General features: G+C 28.4%; 2 protein-coding genes across 2 annotated transcripts; both read right to left on the bottom strand.

Annotated features, from left to right (window-relative positions):
• Window positions 1–1,639: 1,639 nt before the first annotated feature.
• Window positions 1,640–2,947, bottom strand: LOC124912250 (GATA transcription factor 6-like). The gene is made up of 2 exons (XM_047452818.1): window positions 2,539–2,947; window positions 1,640–2,450 (listed from the first exon to the last, which is right to left on the bottom strand). Exons 1-2 carry the CDS (start codon window positions 2,860–2,862, stop codon window positions 1,818–1,820), a joined length of 957 nt encoding a protein of 318 aa, XP_047308774.1. The 5' UTR covers window positions 2,863–2,947; the 3' UTR covers window positions 1,640–1,817.
• A 9,075-nt stretch (window positions 2,948–12,022) lies between these two features.
• Window positions 12,023–13,368, bottom strand: LOC124911901. The gene is made up of 2 exons (XM_047452432.1): window positions 12,646–13,368; window positions 12,023–12,580 (listed from the first exon to the last, which is right to left on the bottom strand). Exons 1-2 carry the CDS (start codon window positions 13,252–13,254, stop codon window positions 12,365–12,367), a joined length of 825 nt encoding a protein of 274 aa, XP_047308388.1. The 5' UTR covers window positions 13,255–13,368; the 3' UTR covers window positions 12,023–12,364.
• Window positions 13,369–18,962: the final 5,594 nt, after the last annotated feature.

Genomic DNA, 18,962 nt, shown 5'->3' with positions numbered 1-18,962 from the left:
ATTAATTACATTACTAAATTCATTAAATAAAATACTAAATACCTTTTATTTAAAAATAAATAAATTATTTGATCATTATATATTAATACATTTATTTTTTTATTTTTATTTTTTATCAAAAATACCCACTTTTCAAAATCACCACTATCAACATTTTTCAATAAACAAAAATTTATTTAAGAAACCAAACTGAACAAGCTCTAAAATGTTGAAATGGGTGGGTTGGGTTTTGGGTGTGATGACTATTTGAAACTGGAATGAGTCATCAGCCATTATTATAATATAAGTTTGAAGATTCATTCATTATTTAATTGATGATGAAAGAATGAAACTTGAGCCCCCACATGGGTGGGATTATTTGAAATGGTAGAGACATGAGAGAGCCCACATGGGTGGTGATGGTTTATTGATAAATAATAATGCAAACTTTCCTAATCTTATCTTGATCACTCAAAGTTTTAAAAAAAAGTAGAAAGAAGAGATAGATAGAATCAGCAATTGCTTGTGTAAAAAAAATAAAAATAATAAAAGATAAAGGAAGTGGGTCATAAAAATAACTAATATTAGACTTGAGTGGGTGGAGAAATTGGACCATTTATATTACTTCTGGTTTGCTGGCTTCCATTCATCTTCATTATTAGCTTTACCCTCCCTTTCAACTCACTCATTTATTATTTTGTAAGCATAAATAATATCTTTTTTTTTTTCATTTGTTTAATTTTTTACTATGATCAATAAGGCTTATAAGTAAGAAAAAATAACTTGTATCATTAGTATTACTATAACCCTATCATGGGTAAACAATTTTGTCTAAAATATTTATTTGATTTCACTAAAAAAATAAATCAATTTAAATGAGATTTAAATTAGAGTATACTATGTTGGAAGATTATGCTACTTTTTTTTTTTATTATTTTGATTGTAAACAAGTAAATTAATTTAAAATTAAATAATTATAATTCATTAAGATATTTTAAGTGACAAAAAAAATATAAAAATAACAAAATTTCACTTAAAACATCTTATGAGTCGTTCTATCTTTCTATATTAAAAGAAAGAAATTAAATAAATGTGACTAACAATATTTCTTAATTAATGTTTTCGTATATCATATTAATCGATAATTAAATGATTAAATTTAATATTCTTAATAAAAATACATTAAAAATATAGTATCAAATATGAAAGTCTTGCTTAATATTAGATTCTTTTGATTTAAATAATAATTTTTTTTTTATTAATTCAATCTCTTAACTTTTTATTGAAAAAAAGTTTGTTGGTTTTACTTCATATAGAAATATTATAACCTGAAACTGATAAAAAAAAATGACATCAATATTTGAAAAATAAGGTAATCAGCCAAAAATAAACTGAGTTTATAATAAAGCCAAGTGGCCATTTTTAACATGTGTTTAAACATAATTAATGTGGTCCCAAATCCCAATTAGTCAAAATTAATTTGTATTTTAAAACATTAACATAGATAGTGTTAGATCACTCAAATAATTTTATTAATATTTATTTCTCACCTGCCTTATTTTGACTTTTTTTATCAGGATTTTATTGCAATGGAACTGAACTGACTGATTGAGTATAAAAACATTAAAATAAGTAAATTTAATTCAAATAAATAATATAAAAATTACTGTTGTTATTAATGGATAAAAGAAAGGCTGCTTTCTAAAAATGAAGAAAAGTACTATTATACCCTTGATGCCGGCCTGCCTGCCTAACTCAGTAATTATACATCAATTCTATCTATCTAAAGTTCCAATTAACCCGGTTTTCTATAGATTTATTTTTGAACCGGTCTATCCTCAAAAACTCACTTGTCCCGGTTTATCAATAGTCTCCTTCTTCCGTCGCATCTCTAATACTTTCCTATGACTGTTCGAGTGAAGTTCGCCGGTAAAGCTCGGACTACACGCCGGTCTGTACTCCGGGAAAAGTTTGCCGGACTTAAACCGAACTCCACAAGCGTTACAAAGTGTCTTTGGACCAAGAGGACCACTTCTCCACTGAGGTGTTTTCTGAACATGGCAATGGCTACAACGTCGAATCTGCGTTTCCGATTCCAATTCCGACCACCCTCTTTTCTTCATTTGATTTTTCATTGGAATGGTTAAGTTGGTATTAGAACTGATTGAAGAGTTTGAAGAACCGTAGGATATTATTGAGGAAGAAGAAGAAGAGGAAGAGGAATTTGATAAAGCGGCGGTCACGGCGTTTCCCCATAGTTTTCCGGCGAGTCTTGTTCTTTTGGTTCTGGGTTTGGCTGGGATTGGACAGGAGAAGCAGAGAAGGGGCGGCGGCGGCGGCGGCGGATGAGATCGGTGGTGGTGGTGGTGGTTTATGGGGGGATTATAGAGAAGGGTTAATTTGGAATCTGAATCATAGTCATCTACAATTCGAGATAACCATTCTAGATCTTCAAAATCCTCGACTTGTTGCTGCAAATGATGAATTGGGTTTTATTTATTTATGATGAATTGTTTGAAAATATTAAAGAAAATTGATTATGGACTTATGGGTACTTACCAAAAGTGGAAATTCGACTACGTGAGAGTCGCCGCCGGGGAAGGAGGTGGTGGTAAATTGGATGTTTCCTGGTTTGTCTTGAGAATTAGAAACTTCTTCTTTCCATTGGTCTTCTTGTAATAATTGATGGTGGTGGTCGTCGGAGAGGTCAAGGAAGGAATCGATAGAAGAGAAGTCGACGCCGTCGACGTTGTTGTTGTCGTCGTCGGCGTCGGCGCCGGAGTTGAGTGAGAAGAAATCGTCTAAGTGGTGGAAAGTAGAGGAATCTAAAGGGATAGTAGATTGAAGTGTAGTCATGTCTAATTCATTAATGCAATACTCCATTTCTTCTTTTTCTCTCTCTAAGAAGAATTATCAAGCTTTAAGAAGAAGAAGAAAAAGAATTTGAGGGAAGATCAAATAATGGAATAATAATTATTAATAAGATGAAGGGGGAGATATAAAAAAAAAGTTGATAAATTTACTTCACAATGAAATGGGGGTACCCACCTGGATAAAAAGGAAGTTGAAGACGAAAACATCATAAATGTGGGGGAATTCATTTTTTTTTTTAATAAATGCAATTGGGGGCGGCTATGGCATATGGTAGAAAATAAAAAAAAATCTCAAAATATATATATATATATATATAAAAGTACAAACACGATGATGTCTAACAAGTTATCGAACTCATAAATATTCGAGAAAAACGATTAGAGATCGCGATTTGAAACCCAAAATGAATTTAAATTCGAAAGCTGATTTTTCTGCATGCAAACATGAACAAGATCAAAAAAAAAATTAGCTCGCTCACCCAACAGTTCTACAGGCTACCGGGAACGTATATAAGAAAACATCATAAAAGTAACATTTTAAATATAAAAATGATAAAAAAAAAAAATTGTAAAAAATAATGTGACATTGAGAGATTTTTTTAAATAAGTTTTTGATCAAAAGGGTAGGATGATTACTTACTAATCATAATTATTATTATTATAAGAAAAATAATATTGCATTAGAATGGTATACAAAATTGATATATGAGAGTGAATCGAATAATCTATATATCTATATATATATATATATATATATAATGATGCTTAATTTTTAAAGTGTCCAGATTGTCGGGTCGAGAACTGTGGTTAATTTGGATATATGTGAGAGTAAATGGATACTTGAGTCGGATTGTGAGTTGACCCGCCTATAAAAATTTTATCGTAATATTTTTTTCACGGTTTTTTATATTATTACTCGTGCAAATGCACGGGATACATGCTAGTTGGTTTAATTGGTTTAATGTTTGGTTAGTTATATATATATATATTAAATAATTATTCAAATAAGAAGGAATAATGTAACATTGAAGATTTCTTTTTTGAGGTGCATTGTGTTATGGAGTTTCTCTTTAATTTTAGTCTATTGATTTATTGCATGCCAATATTTGGTATATGGAATCTATGGTTGAATAGAAATTTCATTGCACTTTTAAAGATTTAAGAGCATCTTATTTTCTTTCTTATATTTGTTTCATTATTTAATATTTTATGGTTAAGGTTTAAAAGGTCATTTTTAATTTTTGTATTTCATTGATTATTTAAAAAATTATGATTAATTAAAATGATGATTTAATCTTCTATTGATTATTAAAATTTTAACTGAAAAAAAAGTATATAAATTAAATTAAATATAACTTTTTAATGCCTCTATGTATAATAAAAATTTGAGCTTCTATCCTCTAGTCATTATATTTTGTTTTGAATTAGTATTTTTTCATAATTGAATATTTTTTTAACATCATATACAAAAATAAATTCATTACAATCGGTTATGTGATATTAATAAGCTTGTAAGTGTTTTAGAATTGTATTCTCATGGGATTGAAACACATTTTGTTTTGTTTAATTAATTGTTTTTATTTTATTAACTTCGTCAAAATTTTCTATTTGCTAAAATCTTTCTTCCATCCATAGGACAAACCTATAATTTATATATATTACAAATTAAAAAGAAAATGAATCTCTTATTAGCTAATAATATTCTCAACCCAACTAATCTCTCGTACACTTCTTTCATGCAAAATCCTAAACGAGACGAGATAGAAACGCGAGACAACAAAAATTGATGATTATTTTGATAGGCCAATAATAAAACATTTTCGATATATAGTGGCACATTCGTCAAATTTCATTATGTGGGAACATATTTGGGCGTCAAACATCCCGTTTAAATTATCTTTTTCAAATGAAGTTCAATTCATGGTAGGGTAAATAAGATGACCGATATCAAAGGAAAATGATTATGATATATTGCTAATGGAAGTCGTCTTTGTGAGGAAAATGGAGAGTCACTATGGAATAATTTGAGATTGATTCAATGGGTAATACCTAAGTTTTGTATTCTTGGTTAGAAATGTGTAAAAGTCTAAGCATTGATAAAAAAAAAAAGTGACTCGTTAGTCAATACATGTATTTCTTGTGTATCGACTGGGTAAGTTATTGACAATTTAGAATAAACTAGGAAGATCCCCGTGCGATGCACACAGATAAAAATATATTGTTAAAATATCCCGCATTTATCAAATTTGATGTTAAATTAAAAATAAAAAGTGTTATTAACATAGTTGGTTAAAAAGTTGTAGCTGTTTTTGTTAGGTTGGGATTTCAAAACATTCCTATAACATTTTTTTATTTTATTTTTAACCATTTTAAGTTTATGGGCGGGTCAACCCAGAATCCGACCCAAATATCAATTTACTTTCACATATATATCCAAATTAACCACATCTCTCGATCCGGTAATTCAGACATTTTCAAAATTAAGCAACATTATATATATATAGATTATAGCTCATAAGCCATTTGTCATTTTGATATTGATCTATTAGGTTAGTTATCCAACTTCTTAGATCATTCGACCTTGTCATGTATATCTCTTTCTCGATTTTTTGACATGTTCGTTTGTAGGGTATTCCGAAGGGAACGGGTATTTGTGAATTGGTTACCCAAGTGTTGTATTGTGGTCCAATTCACTATGTATACATCCCTAAGTCAAGATCACCAAGTTATTTTTTCTAGCTAAGCAAAACAAAGCAAAGCAATCAACCATATGCTTATTTTTACTCTAATTGTTTTAATAAATTTAAAACTAACAAAAATAAATAAAAGGAATATGTATATGTTCGACCGACAATACAGGGAGATGGGAGAGATGGTTATGGTTATTATTACTACAAACAAACGAATGAATAATTTGGTGGGTCATCTCATCTCATGGAACATGGCATTGTATTTATTATAACCTCCATTTGTGATATTCTTTATGAAATTATAAATAGAATGGATAGATAAATTTAAATATCACCCATTACGTCGGTTCTACTTTAACAAGAAACTATACGTCGGTTTGATATTTTATGTTTGAACATTTGACTATATATTTTGAATTGACATTATTTTAAAATAAAATTTAAAACAATTAATCAAATAAAATGTAACATTAATAATAATAAATAATATTTGTTTGAAATAAATTTTTGTACTAAATAAATGTGACAATAATTATACGATTTTCAACTTAATAAAAATAATAAAATAATTTAACAAAAATAATAGTTACAATTAATGACTAAAAAAATAAATAGTCTAATTTTTTTTTATTACTTTACATACTTTATAATTTTTATGGGAAATTGTAACGTTATTAATTGGAGTTTTGATTTGTTGTTCAGTTATTTAAAAAAAATTATATCAAAGTTAAATAAATTGATGTATTATATTAAAAATATATATTTGTAAAATCGATTTCAACGAAATGAAATAAACAGATATAGTAGAATCGTAACCATCAAATAAGACCTTAATTGAAATGAATACATTTGTAAAAAATAAAATAAAAATTGTTTAGGATTGTTAATAGAAAGGTCGATAAATTTGAGTAAATTAAATATTTCAAAATTAGTAATTTAATTTTGTTTTTTTTTATTTTTTTTTTTAAATTTGCATATACTCAATACGTTCTAAAATTTATATTTTAAAGAAGGTCAAATTACAAATAGAATAATAATATCATTTTATTTATTTCTCTTTTAAATGTTCAAATAAGAAGTCTTTTGTATAGATATATATACACTTTTTACGATAAAAAGGGGTTGTCGACGAGATAGACATATCATGGATTTTTCTATTTAAATGAGATCAGTATAGGACAGACCGTGCTGTGAGGTCAACTAAGCGGTTGCCTAAGACTATTCTCATACCTATTATACTAAATGGTTTTTTTTTTAAATTAATAACTTTCTTTTTGGGCTTTCCAACCTTTGGGAGAGACTGAATCGGTCTAAAGAATAGGGGATTGAATCGATGTAGATGTTTAATTCTATCTGTGACACACACTCAAATGTATTCATTCATGGTTTGTACAAGTTAAAATTAATAAATGTAAATTTGAAAAAAAATAAGGAAAATAGTGGTTGGAAAACCTTAATTAACTAGAAACAATTGATTGACACATGACAAGTGTAACTTTCTTTCTTATTCAAAGTTGGACGACGTCGTCTTTGCATACTATTCAACTTATAGCATGCATGCTTGGTCTTGCATGATTGCTACACAATTGAATTTAACTATTTTGACACGGTCAATGGAAACTAGCTAGTCAAATTCAAAAGGAAATTTCCACACATTATAACAAATTTGTGTTGAATATATATTATCATTTTTTAATATTATTACTAATGATGGTAAATTAATTCATTTAAAATGTTGGAACATATCAATTTTTCGAAAGTTACGACTAAAGAAGAGTGTTTGCGTAATTGGTTTTAAACTGGTTGTGAGTCAAAGTGGTTGGTTCGATAAGTTATATACGATCTCAATAAAGTAATATAAACTTTGTTTTTTTTCTAAAAAAATGTTTTGAAAAATGCATATAAATTGATTTATTATAAATATGTTTTCATTTTACAAAACAAAATTTGTACTCTTATTATTAAGAGAGGGGTCAAGGTATAGGTATGAAATTTTAATTAGAACTGAATTGTACATAATTTTTTTAATCATGGTTGTTCAGTAGAGTCATTATCGTCACTAAACTGATCAATTGAATTACTAAGATCGGTTAAACTCTTCAAAAATCGTAGATCAGTTGGTTCAAATTTAAACGTTAATTACTTTGTTTTCTTGCAATCCTTAGTCCATGCACAAAGGCAAGGTTTTAAACATGGTGTGAATATTATTATGCTTCTAAAACTGTAGTCCATTTTGGATGCTTTTGTCCACAGAACCAAGCTATTTTTTAGATAAATTTATAAGCTTTTATAAATATATATTAATAATAAAGGATAAAAATCACGTTAAAATTTTTTAAAACAACCACAATATTTTTTATCATTTTTTTTATGCTCAATATTTCTCATAACAATCAAATTTTTTTCTTTTCCCGAAATTCTACCCTTCTCTAATTTGAAGAAGCTTAATTATTTTATTGTGTCTTTCAATTCTCTCCGTTTGCAATGTAGCGAAATGACGTGGAAGGGTGACTAGGCCTATGACTAAATATAATTTCAAATGTTTATTTATCTCTCTTATTCATTAATAATTTCTCTATATTTTTTTATTAATAATTTATTTTTTCTCTTTTCAATTTCATTAATAATTTATATTATTAATTTATAAATATATGTTTATATATTTTATTATTTAACTTATTTATTTACAAAAATTAAATAATAATAAGGACAATAATAAATAAAATAAATAAAAAAATAAAAAAATATATATTATATTTGATAAATATATAGTTAAGAGAATAATAAAATAAATATAAAAATTCTTAATTTTTTAAATTAATTATTATCCAATATAATAATATAAAAAAAGATAATATATAACATTTTGAGTTAATTGATTGAATTTATAATACATTTATAAAAAAAATAAAATATGAAAAAAAAATTAAAAAAGAGAAAGGAGAAATAATTAATTAAAAAATTTAGATTTAATTTTTTATTATTTTAAATATATATTTATTAAATATAATATATTTGAAAATTTATATTTTATTATTTTATTATTTTATTTATTATTTTTCTTATCAGTGTTTAAAATAAATTATTAATAAAGATTGAAGATATAAAAGAATAAATTATTAATGAAGATAATGAGAAAAATTATTAATGAATAAAAAAGAGATAAATGAACATTTAAAATTATGCTTAGTATCTTACATTTTAACATCACCCCACTCCAATTTCGTTGTAAATTTTGGCTCCTCTGTCATTAATTTTTTTTGTATAATTAAAATTTTATACTCACAAACTACTTTCAGACCTTCTTCAAAATAGAAAAAGATAAAATTATGGTTGTTTTGAAATAGATTGAGAAAAGATGTGTTTAATTGTTTGAAAATATTTGAACTTAAAAAAAGTAAAAAAAACAAAAAAAATTAAAATGGGTTACCTACCCTAGAATATAAAGAGAAACATAGATGACACAATTTTTTTTTTAATAATACAGGGATGCATTTAAGCAAGGATATAAAAATAATTGTTAGGAATAAATATTGCTAGTTTTTTAATAAATAAATTTGAAATATATGTTTTACTAATTTTAATATTAACATGGTTAGTAATATATATATATATATATATATATATATATATATTCAGTTTTTTAATTTATTTTTATTGATTTTTTTATTCAATATAATAATACTGTTTTAAAATATATAATTATTTGTAGGAATGAGTAATGGTAAATTCAACCCGTATTACTCAACACATATTTAACCAAAATTAAATTTACTCAACTCATAACCCAATCTATATTATTTACTAATATGAGTTGGCTATGGGTTGGGTTGAGTTGGGTAATCCAAATTAATTTTTTCATTTAACATGTATTTGACTCATTTAACACATTTTTATCTGTTTAACACGTTTTTGACTTGTTTAACACGTTTTAAACAGATTTAACACCTTTTAAACATGTTTAACACATTTTTACACGTTTAACATGTTTATCACGTTTTTGGCACGTTTAACATGTTTTGACATGCTTAACACGTTTTAACACGTTTAACACGATTAACATGTTTTTAACATGTTTAACACATTTTTTACACGGTTTTCACGTTTTTGGCACACTTGACATGTTTAGCACGTTTTCACGTTTTTTTACGTTTTTACATTTTCACGTTTTTGACACGTTTTTTACGTTTTGACACATTTTTCACATTTTTGACACATTTAATACGTTTTTCACATGTTTAACATATTTTTGACATGTTTAACACATTTTCACACGTTTACACATTTTTTTTACGTTTTTGACATGTTGAACACGTTTTTCACGTTTTTGACACATTTAACACGTTTTTGACACATTTTTCATATTTTTAACATGTTTAACACATTATTGATTTGTTTAGTATGTTTTCACGTTTTTGGCACGTTTAACACGTTTTTGACATATTTAACACATTTTGACACGTTTAACACATTTTGGCACATTTAATACATTTTGGCATATATAACACGTTTTTGACACGTTTAACAAATTTTTAATACGTTTAACATTTAAAACGTGTTAAACATATCAAAAACGTATTAAACGTGTTAAATGTGTCAAAACGTGTTAAACATATCAATAATATGTTAAACGTGCCAAAAACGTGAAAATATGTTAAACGTATCAAAAACGTGAAAAACTTGTTAAATATGTCAAAAACATGTTAAACATCCAAAAAAACATGTTAAACATGCAAAAAGACATGAAAAATTCGTTAAACATGCCAAAATGTGTCAAATATGCCAAAATGTATTACAGTTGCAAAAAATTGTTAAACATGTCAAAAACTTGTTAAAACGTGTTAAACCTGCCAAAAACGTGTTAAATGTGCAAAAATATATTAAACATGTTAAAATGTCAAAAATGTGTTAAATGTGGCAAAAACGTGAAAATTTTGTTAAATATAACAACACGTGTTAAATGTGCTAAAAATCTGTTAAATGTGCCAAAAATGTGTTAAACGTGTCAAAAACGTGTTAAACATGTCAAAAACATGAAAAACATGTTAAACATGTCAAAAACTTGAAAAACATGTTAAACATGCCAAAAACGTGAAAAACATGTTAAACGCATTAAATGTGTCAAAAACGTGTTAAAAGTGTCAAAAACGTGAAAAACGTGTTATAAGTGTGAAAATGTGTTAAACGTGCCAAAAACGTAAAAAAACGTGTAAAAAATGTGTTGAACATGTTAATCATGTCAAAAACATATTTGACTATAATGGAGATAAACATAGTAAAAATCAAGAGAATATATTAAAGTTGGAAGATGGTTAGTTTATATTAGATTAATAAGAGAGAATTAAATTAAATTTATATAATCGAAATAATTTGGGTAACTCTAATCCAACCCAAATTAAACTCAACCCAACTAAAATTAACTTACGCAAATTAATATTTTGGGTTTGAGTGGAAATTGAATCAAACCCTAATATGCTTATCCCTGATTATTTGTAACAATAATATTATAAATTAAAATAATAAATATTTATCAACTATTTAAAAGATATCCAAATATACTGTTAAATAGATCAATTAGTTTTTAAATTTATATTATATTATTTTAAGTTTTTTAAATCTTCAACTAATTATTTAAGATATTATAATAAAATATTAATATATTTAATTTTTTTAAATTTGGTATTTGAAAATTATTAATTTTTTTTTATAATACATATAAAAATAAATTTATATAATATATATATATTCTAACATCAAAATATAAATAATTAATCAATTTAATATAATAATATTATATTGTGTTTGCGTGTATGTGTTTAATTCTTGTGACCACATTTTATCTCATCTTCTAGTTTAGCGAAAACAAGATGTGGATATTCTCAGTCTTTTCGAGAGGTCTTGGGTTCAAAATTTTCAGTTGACAAATTTTGCACACATGATTAAATAGTTAAGTGTGTTTAGAACTTTATATTTAATTATCTTGTTGTCACATTTTTTTTTTCCAATAAAATAGTAAAAGAATTAAAAATACATTTTAATTAAGTATTAAATTTTAAAGTTAATAAGTAATATATATTTTTTAATATCTTGAAATTATCCATTATATAGTAATTTAAAAATTTACACAAAACTCATGATTCTACTTAGAATGGTCTGATCACATTTTGTTTGGGCAGCCTTAAGTGAAATCTTTTAAAAGTGTGTTGTGTGTGCAATGAATTTGGAACTTTGCTTCATTTGGTGAACACAAAGCTCTCAAATAATAGGCAAAGTAAATTATATAGTCTACAATAATTTGTACTTATATATTTAACTTCAGATGAATGATTGAATAGTTTAAACATCTATAATCTCAAAAGTTTTTGTTTCTTATATCAGACACAAACCCCAACAGTTAGATGCAATATACTTATGTTAGTGTATTATTATAATTAGCAAACTAATTGAAATTCTTATCAACTCTACTTAGTATAGATAATTAATACTAATTTAATATCAGATAAGATCAGACACATACACATTTCAGGAGAATTTGGAACTAATTCAAGAAAATCACTCTTCCTCCTCCTCCCTCCCATGCCAACATTCATAAGAGATGAAACAAATGCATAATAATAACTCATTGATTGATTGTTGCATCTGCAATCTGCATCTCAAGAAGAAGAAGAAGAAGAAGAATTTGTCCATCTGCTGCTTCCTCTTCGACCACGTCCAGATAGCTTCTTAGGCCCTTCTTGTAACTCCTCTTTCTGCTGCTGTTGCCTATTTTTCTGTAAGAACATCTCAATTTATGATGAATTGAATTACACCCATCATTAAAATTCAAAAACTAACCTGAGAATTGTAAAAGGCCAGCCTTTTCTTCTGAAATGCAATTTGATTTAGTTTCTTCTTCTCTTCCACTTTCAACTTTGTTGGACTTGGCCTATATATGATAATGGTTCTACCTATTCGACTAACCATTACTGACCCTGTACCCACCTCTAATCTCTTCACTGCCTCATCTAACTCATCAGGACAGCTTCCATGTATTTTCAGCTGTCAACATTCAATTACATACATATCAAAATGGCTAAAGGTATGTATGTGTGTGTGTGTTTTACCTTGAGGAGCTCGTTAGCTTCTAGTGTTTCGATCAGTGCAGTCACAACAGAGTCAGTCACACCAGATTTCCCCACCTGTTGGCTCTTCAGCTTCTTCCCAAGACTATGGGCGTATGAAGCCAGCTCTTTCTTCTCTTTCATTGTAAGATTCGGCAATTTCGCCATTGGTTCTCTCCTTCTCATTGCAATCAATGGAGACAAAACATCACCACTTTTCAAACTTTCATCTTTCCCAATTTCCTCTTCTTCTTCTTCTTCTTCTTCAACAAACCCGTCTTCGTTATCATCATCAGCAGTCAGTTCAGTGGTTAATTGGGAGGTTGAAAGAGAACAAAGTGGTGGTAAAATCGAGAGAGATAGACAAGGATTGGAGAATAGACGGGGTAGAAAAGACAAACGATTCAAGGATGAAGATGAAGATGAAGAAGAAGAGACGATGGAAATCGGCGACTTCTCGTGGTGGTGGTGAATGGTAGACAGAGGATTTTTCTTCGATAAGAAGAAGAAAGATAAAACAGAGGAAGAAGAAGGAGAATGAATCGACGGCGGTCGGAGGAGATAAGAAGATGAGGAAGAGGAGACTAGTGTAGTCGCCATTTGTCCTAACATCTGCTTTCGCTACTTACTTCGTCTTCTTCTCGCCGGCGGCTCGTTTTCGCTCCCCAGAACCAGAAGAAGAAGAAGAAGAAGAGGGTTTCTTTAGAATATAAATTCTACCGATAAAACAACTCACAAAGAGGTTGAAGATAACACCTTTACAAAACCCTAAAGTTTTAAATAAAAGCTAAACAAGATGACAAACTTCTATGAAATGAAGTACAATTTATATAATTTATATATAATCATTTAAATTGACGAGTAGAAAGCTTGTGGTTAATTTAAATATATATGAGATTAAATGAATACTTGAGTTGAATTTTGAGTTGACCCGTCCCGCCCGTAAACTTAAAATGGTTAAAAATACTATCAAAATTTTATTGTAATATTTTTTTCATAAATTTTTATATCATTTAGTCGTGCAAATAAACTGAATACATGGTAGTAGTATTTAGTAGAACAAGTATTTCAATTTGATTTCCTTCTTTTTTTTTTTATTTATTCACACACATTATTGTGAGATATTTTTAAAACTAAATTAAATAACACATAGAAAATTAGAATAATAAAATGGTCTAATATAAGCATGTCAATAAAGAAAATTTTGTTATAATTGAATAATACAAAGAACTACAAAGAACAAGAGAGTTAAGGGAGAGATTCTTATTATTTAAAAAATAAGACACATTACAATATACCATACATGTCCTGTTTATAGGACTAAAACAAAGAGTAATAAATGTAAGATACAAAATAAAAGGTCTTCAATGAAATATGAAGGGTCAAAGGTCATACATACTGACATCCATTTATTATTATATTTATAATACTCTATGTTGAATGCCATTTGCATACTGCCTCAATAAAAACCTTACCAGGAAAATTCAGTGGGATAAAACCACGGTGAAGGGAAAAAGAGTGTAGTACGTATGCTTAGTGGATTATACTCCCCTTTTTGTAACATCACTTTATATTCTTGAATCTCCGCATGTCAATTTTATACACTAGTTTTTCAAAGGTCGTAGTAGGCAATGACTTTGTAAATAGATTTGCTACATATTATCTAATGAACGAATTTGATGAACATCAATATCACCTTTCTTCTAGAGATAATGAGTGAAAAAGAATTTTGGTGATATGTGTTTTGTTCTATCGCCTTTAATATTTCATTCCTTTAATTGTGCAATACAAGCAACATTATCCTCGTATAAAATTGTTGGAGAATTCTTATTTACTGATAAACCACATGATTCTCGAATGTGATGCATAATTGATCTCAACCACACACATTCTCGACTTGCTTCATTAATAGCTATGATCTCTGAATGATTTGTAGATTCAACGATAATTGTTTGTTTCATAGATCTCCATGATATAACTGTACCACCATATGTGAATACGTAATCCGTTTGAGATCTACAATTATGAGGATCAGATAAATATCCTGCATCTGCGTACCCAATCAATTCAGCTTCACATACATATGCATAATATACTCTCATAAAGATACCGAAAAATATGTTTAACTCCATTCCAATGTCTCTTTGTTAGTGAAGACCTATATCTCGCTAGTAAATTTATTGCAAATGATATATCGGGTCTAGTATGACTAACTAGATATATTAATGCTCTAATAACACTAAGATATGGTACTTTAGGACCAATTAATTCTTCATCACTTATACAAGGTCGAAATGGATCTTTATTTATATCAAGCAATCTCACAATCATTGGACTACTCAAAGGGATGTGCTATATCTATAAAAAAATCATTTTAGTACTTTTGATGTATAAGCAGATTGATGGACAAAAAATTCCATTCTTTAAATGATCAAGTTGCAAGCCAATACATAACTTTGTTTTCCCGAGATCTTTCATCTCAAATTCTTTCTTGAGATAATCAATTGTTTAAAATAGTTCATCCGTGGTTCTAATAATATTCAGATCGTCCACATAAATTGTAATTATTATAAATTGTGATCCAGATCTCTTGATAAACACACTTGAATATATTGGATCATTTTGAAATCCATTATTTAACAAATATTCACTAAGATGTTTATACCACATACGTCCAGATTGTTTCAATCCATATAGAGATCTGCATAATTTAACCAAGTAAAGGTCTCGACAATCTGAACTACATGCTTCAGGCATTTTAAATCATTCAGGGAGACTAGTGTAGTCGCCATTTGTCCTAACATCTGCTTTCGCTACTTACTTCGTCTTCTTCTCGCCGGCGGCTCGTTTTCGCTCCCCAGAACCACAGAAGAAGAAGAAGAGGGTTTCTTTAAAATATAAATTCTACCGATAAAACAACTCAAAAAGAGGATATTTCTAAGGTTGAAGATAACACCTTTACAAAACCCTAAAGTTTTAAATAAAAGCTTAACAAGATGACAAATTTCTATGAAATGAACTACAATTTATATAATATATATATATATATAAAATATAATGCTTAATTTTTAAAATGTTCGGATTGCCGGTCGAAAATGCTATAGGTATGGTTCGAACTTGCAACCTAACAAAACAACAAAACAAGTATAAACTTTTAACAAACTAGACTAATAACACTTTATGTTTTAAATTCAACCCAAAATTTGATAAACGCGTGATATTTTAACAATATAAGTTCAACTTTTTAACTAACTAATATATATATATATATATATATATATATATATATATATATATATATATATATATATATATATATAATGATGCTTAATTTTTAAAGTGTCCGGATTGTTGGACCGAGAGCTGTGGTTAATTTGGATATATGTGAAAGTAAATGGATACTTGGGTCGGATTGTTGGTTGACCCACCCATAAAAATTTTATCGTAATATTTTTTTCACAATTTTTTTTATATTATTATTACCCGTGCAAATGCACGGGATACATGCTAGTTTATATATAATGATGCTTAATTTTTAAAATGTTCGGATTGACAAGTCGAGAGTTTGTGATTAATTTGAATATATATGTGAGGGTAAATAGATACTTAAGTCGGATTTTGAGTTGACCCGTCCATAAACTTAAAATGGTTAAAAATACTATCAAAATTTTACTGTAATATTTTTTTCACAAATTTTTATATCATTAGTTGTGCAAATGCACTGAATACATGGTAGTAGTATTTGTAGGAATTTTCTTTAGTCCTAAATTCATGATTCTAAACAAATACATATTAGATTTCTTTTCTTTCAGGCTTTAATCTATAATCTTATAGATCGATAATATCTAACATGGATGAATCACAATCATAATACATAAATTTCTCTATGTCCATAAGTTGATTAAACAAGCGGAAGCGTACCTGAATTCATGATGAAGATCTTTGAGTTTGGGTTTGCTCTTCCAATTCTACAAGCGGTTTTCTCCCTTCTTCTCTCTTACGATGGAGGTTAATGAGAAAATGAAAACTGGCTACTTGTGAATCGGGGAACCACAACCCTTTTATATTTATTTATTTATTTATTATTTAACCATCATAAATAATAAATAAATTGACGGTTTCTACACATAATAAATCGTACCATACTAATAACCAAACATGACTTAGCCCAATAACCAAAATACTTTAGTGGATCACTTTATCAATTGGGTTCTGAATAGACAATAGCCCAAACACATTATTTATATATATTAGTCCAATAAATCTAACAATCTCCCACTTGGACAATATATATAATTACATGTGTTCATCTTTATGCGCAAATAATGTGGCTATCATAATTTAAAGTCACTCCAAATCAATCTCGTCCATTAATCATATCAACATTGAACCAAAGCGGTTTAATTACATTAGTTCGTAATTCAACCCATCAATGATCACGAATATCAATATAATTAAATGACATAGATCATAGTACGGATGTGTAGCATAGAAATGACATCCAGTGTGATCCATCATGTCAACTTCTAACTGGTCCCTAATGAGATCAAAATTTTCTATAAACAGAGTGTAACAAAATTCTTTATTATCCATAAACTGCAGTAATCAATAAGTCTTTATAACATACATATATAAAGAAACAAACTCCCACTAAATCTGAATATCTTCAAATAACATAACACCCATTTGAGCAGTATGCTCCAAAAAGACCTTGGGTGGTAATCCCTTAGTTAGCGGATCCGCAATCATAGAGTTTGTACCAATATGTTCTATATATAAATGACCACTCTGAACTCTTTCTTTAACAACTAGGAACTTGATGTCAATGTGCTTTGACTTAGTTGAACTCATATTGTTGTTCGAATACATGACTGCTGATTTATTGTCACAGAATAACTTTAGTGGTCTTTCAATTCCTTTCACAATTTTTAGCCCAGTGACAAAATTCCGCAGCCACATTCCATGATTGGATGCCTCATGACATGCTATAAATTCAGCGGCCATAGTGGAAGAAGCAATGAGTGTTTGTTTAACACTATTCCATGAGATTGCTCCTCCAGCAAGCATGAAGATATAACCTGAAGTGGATCTCCGACTGTCTTGGCATCCAGCAAAATCCGAATCTGAATATCCAACGATCTCCAGTTGGTCCGATTTCTTATATGTGAGCATGTAGTCTTTAGTTCTTTTCAAATAACGCATAACCCGCTTGACTGCTACCCTGTGATCCATACCAGGGTTACTTAGATATCTGCCTAACATTCCGACAATGTATGCCAAATCTGGTCGAGTACAGACTTGTGCATACATCAAACTTCCTACTGCAGATGCATAAGGAATTTTCTGCATTTCTTTAACTTCAAGATCATTCTTAGGACATTGTTGAAAACAAAATTTGTCTCCTTTAACAACGGGGGTGTTTCCTGATTTACAATCCTGCATGTCATATCTCTTTAGTACATTTTCAATGTAACTCTTTTGTGACAATCCAAGTATACCTCGAGAACGATCTCGATGTATCTGAATTCCTAATACAAAAGAGGCATCACCAAGATCTTTCATTTCAAACTTAGTTGAAAGAAATCTTTTAGTTTCATGCAGTAAGCCTGTATCATTGCTAGCGAGCAATATATCATCAACATATAAAATCAAAAAAATATGTCTGCTCCCACTAAATTTGTGGTATACACAATCATCAATTAAATTACTCTCAAAACCAAACGAGATAATAATTTCATGAAATTTGTGATACCATTGACGAGAAGCTTGCTTGAGACCATATATGGATTTCTTTAGTTTACAAACCATTTTATTTGGATCTCCCACCACAAAATTTTCTAGTTGGTTCATAAAAATTGTTTCATCAATGTTTCCATTTAGAAACGCAGTCTTAACATCCATTTGGTGTAGCTCAAGATCAAAATGCGCCACTAATGCCATGATCGTCCTAAAAGAGTCCTTTGTCGAAACAGGGGAAAAGGTTTCTGTAAAATCAATACCTTCCCTCTGAGTGAAACCCTTTGCAACAAGACGTGCCTTATATCTTTCTACATCACCCTTTGAATCCTTTTTGGTTTTAAATATCCATTTACAACCAATAGGTTTCGCACCTTCAGGTAATGAGACTAGATACCAAACGTCATTGTCTTCCATAGACTTAATTTCTTCATTCATGGCAATAATCCATTTATGAGAATTAGAACTATGCATTGCTTGATGTAAGTTGATAGGATCATCTTCCATCATTTCAACTCTATCTTCATGTTCTTGGAGAAATACAATATAGTCATCCGAAATAGCATTTCTCCTTTCTCTCGTGG

Source organism: Impatiens glandulifera, chromosome 8, assembly GCF_907164915.1.
Source record: "Impatiens glandulifera chromosome 8, dImpGla2.1, whole genome shotgun sequence".
Classification (NCBI taxonomy): Eukaryota; Viridiplantae; Streptophyta; class Magnoliopsida; order Ericales; family Balsaminaceae; genus Impatiens; species Impatiens glandulifera.
The sequence above is the reverse complement of the archived record's forward strand: the minus strand, read 5'-3'. Positions and strand labels throughout refer to the sequence as shown.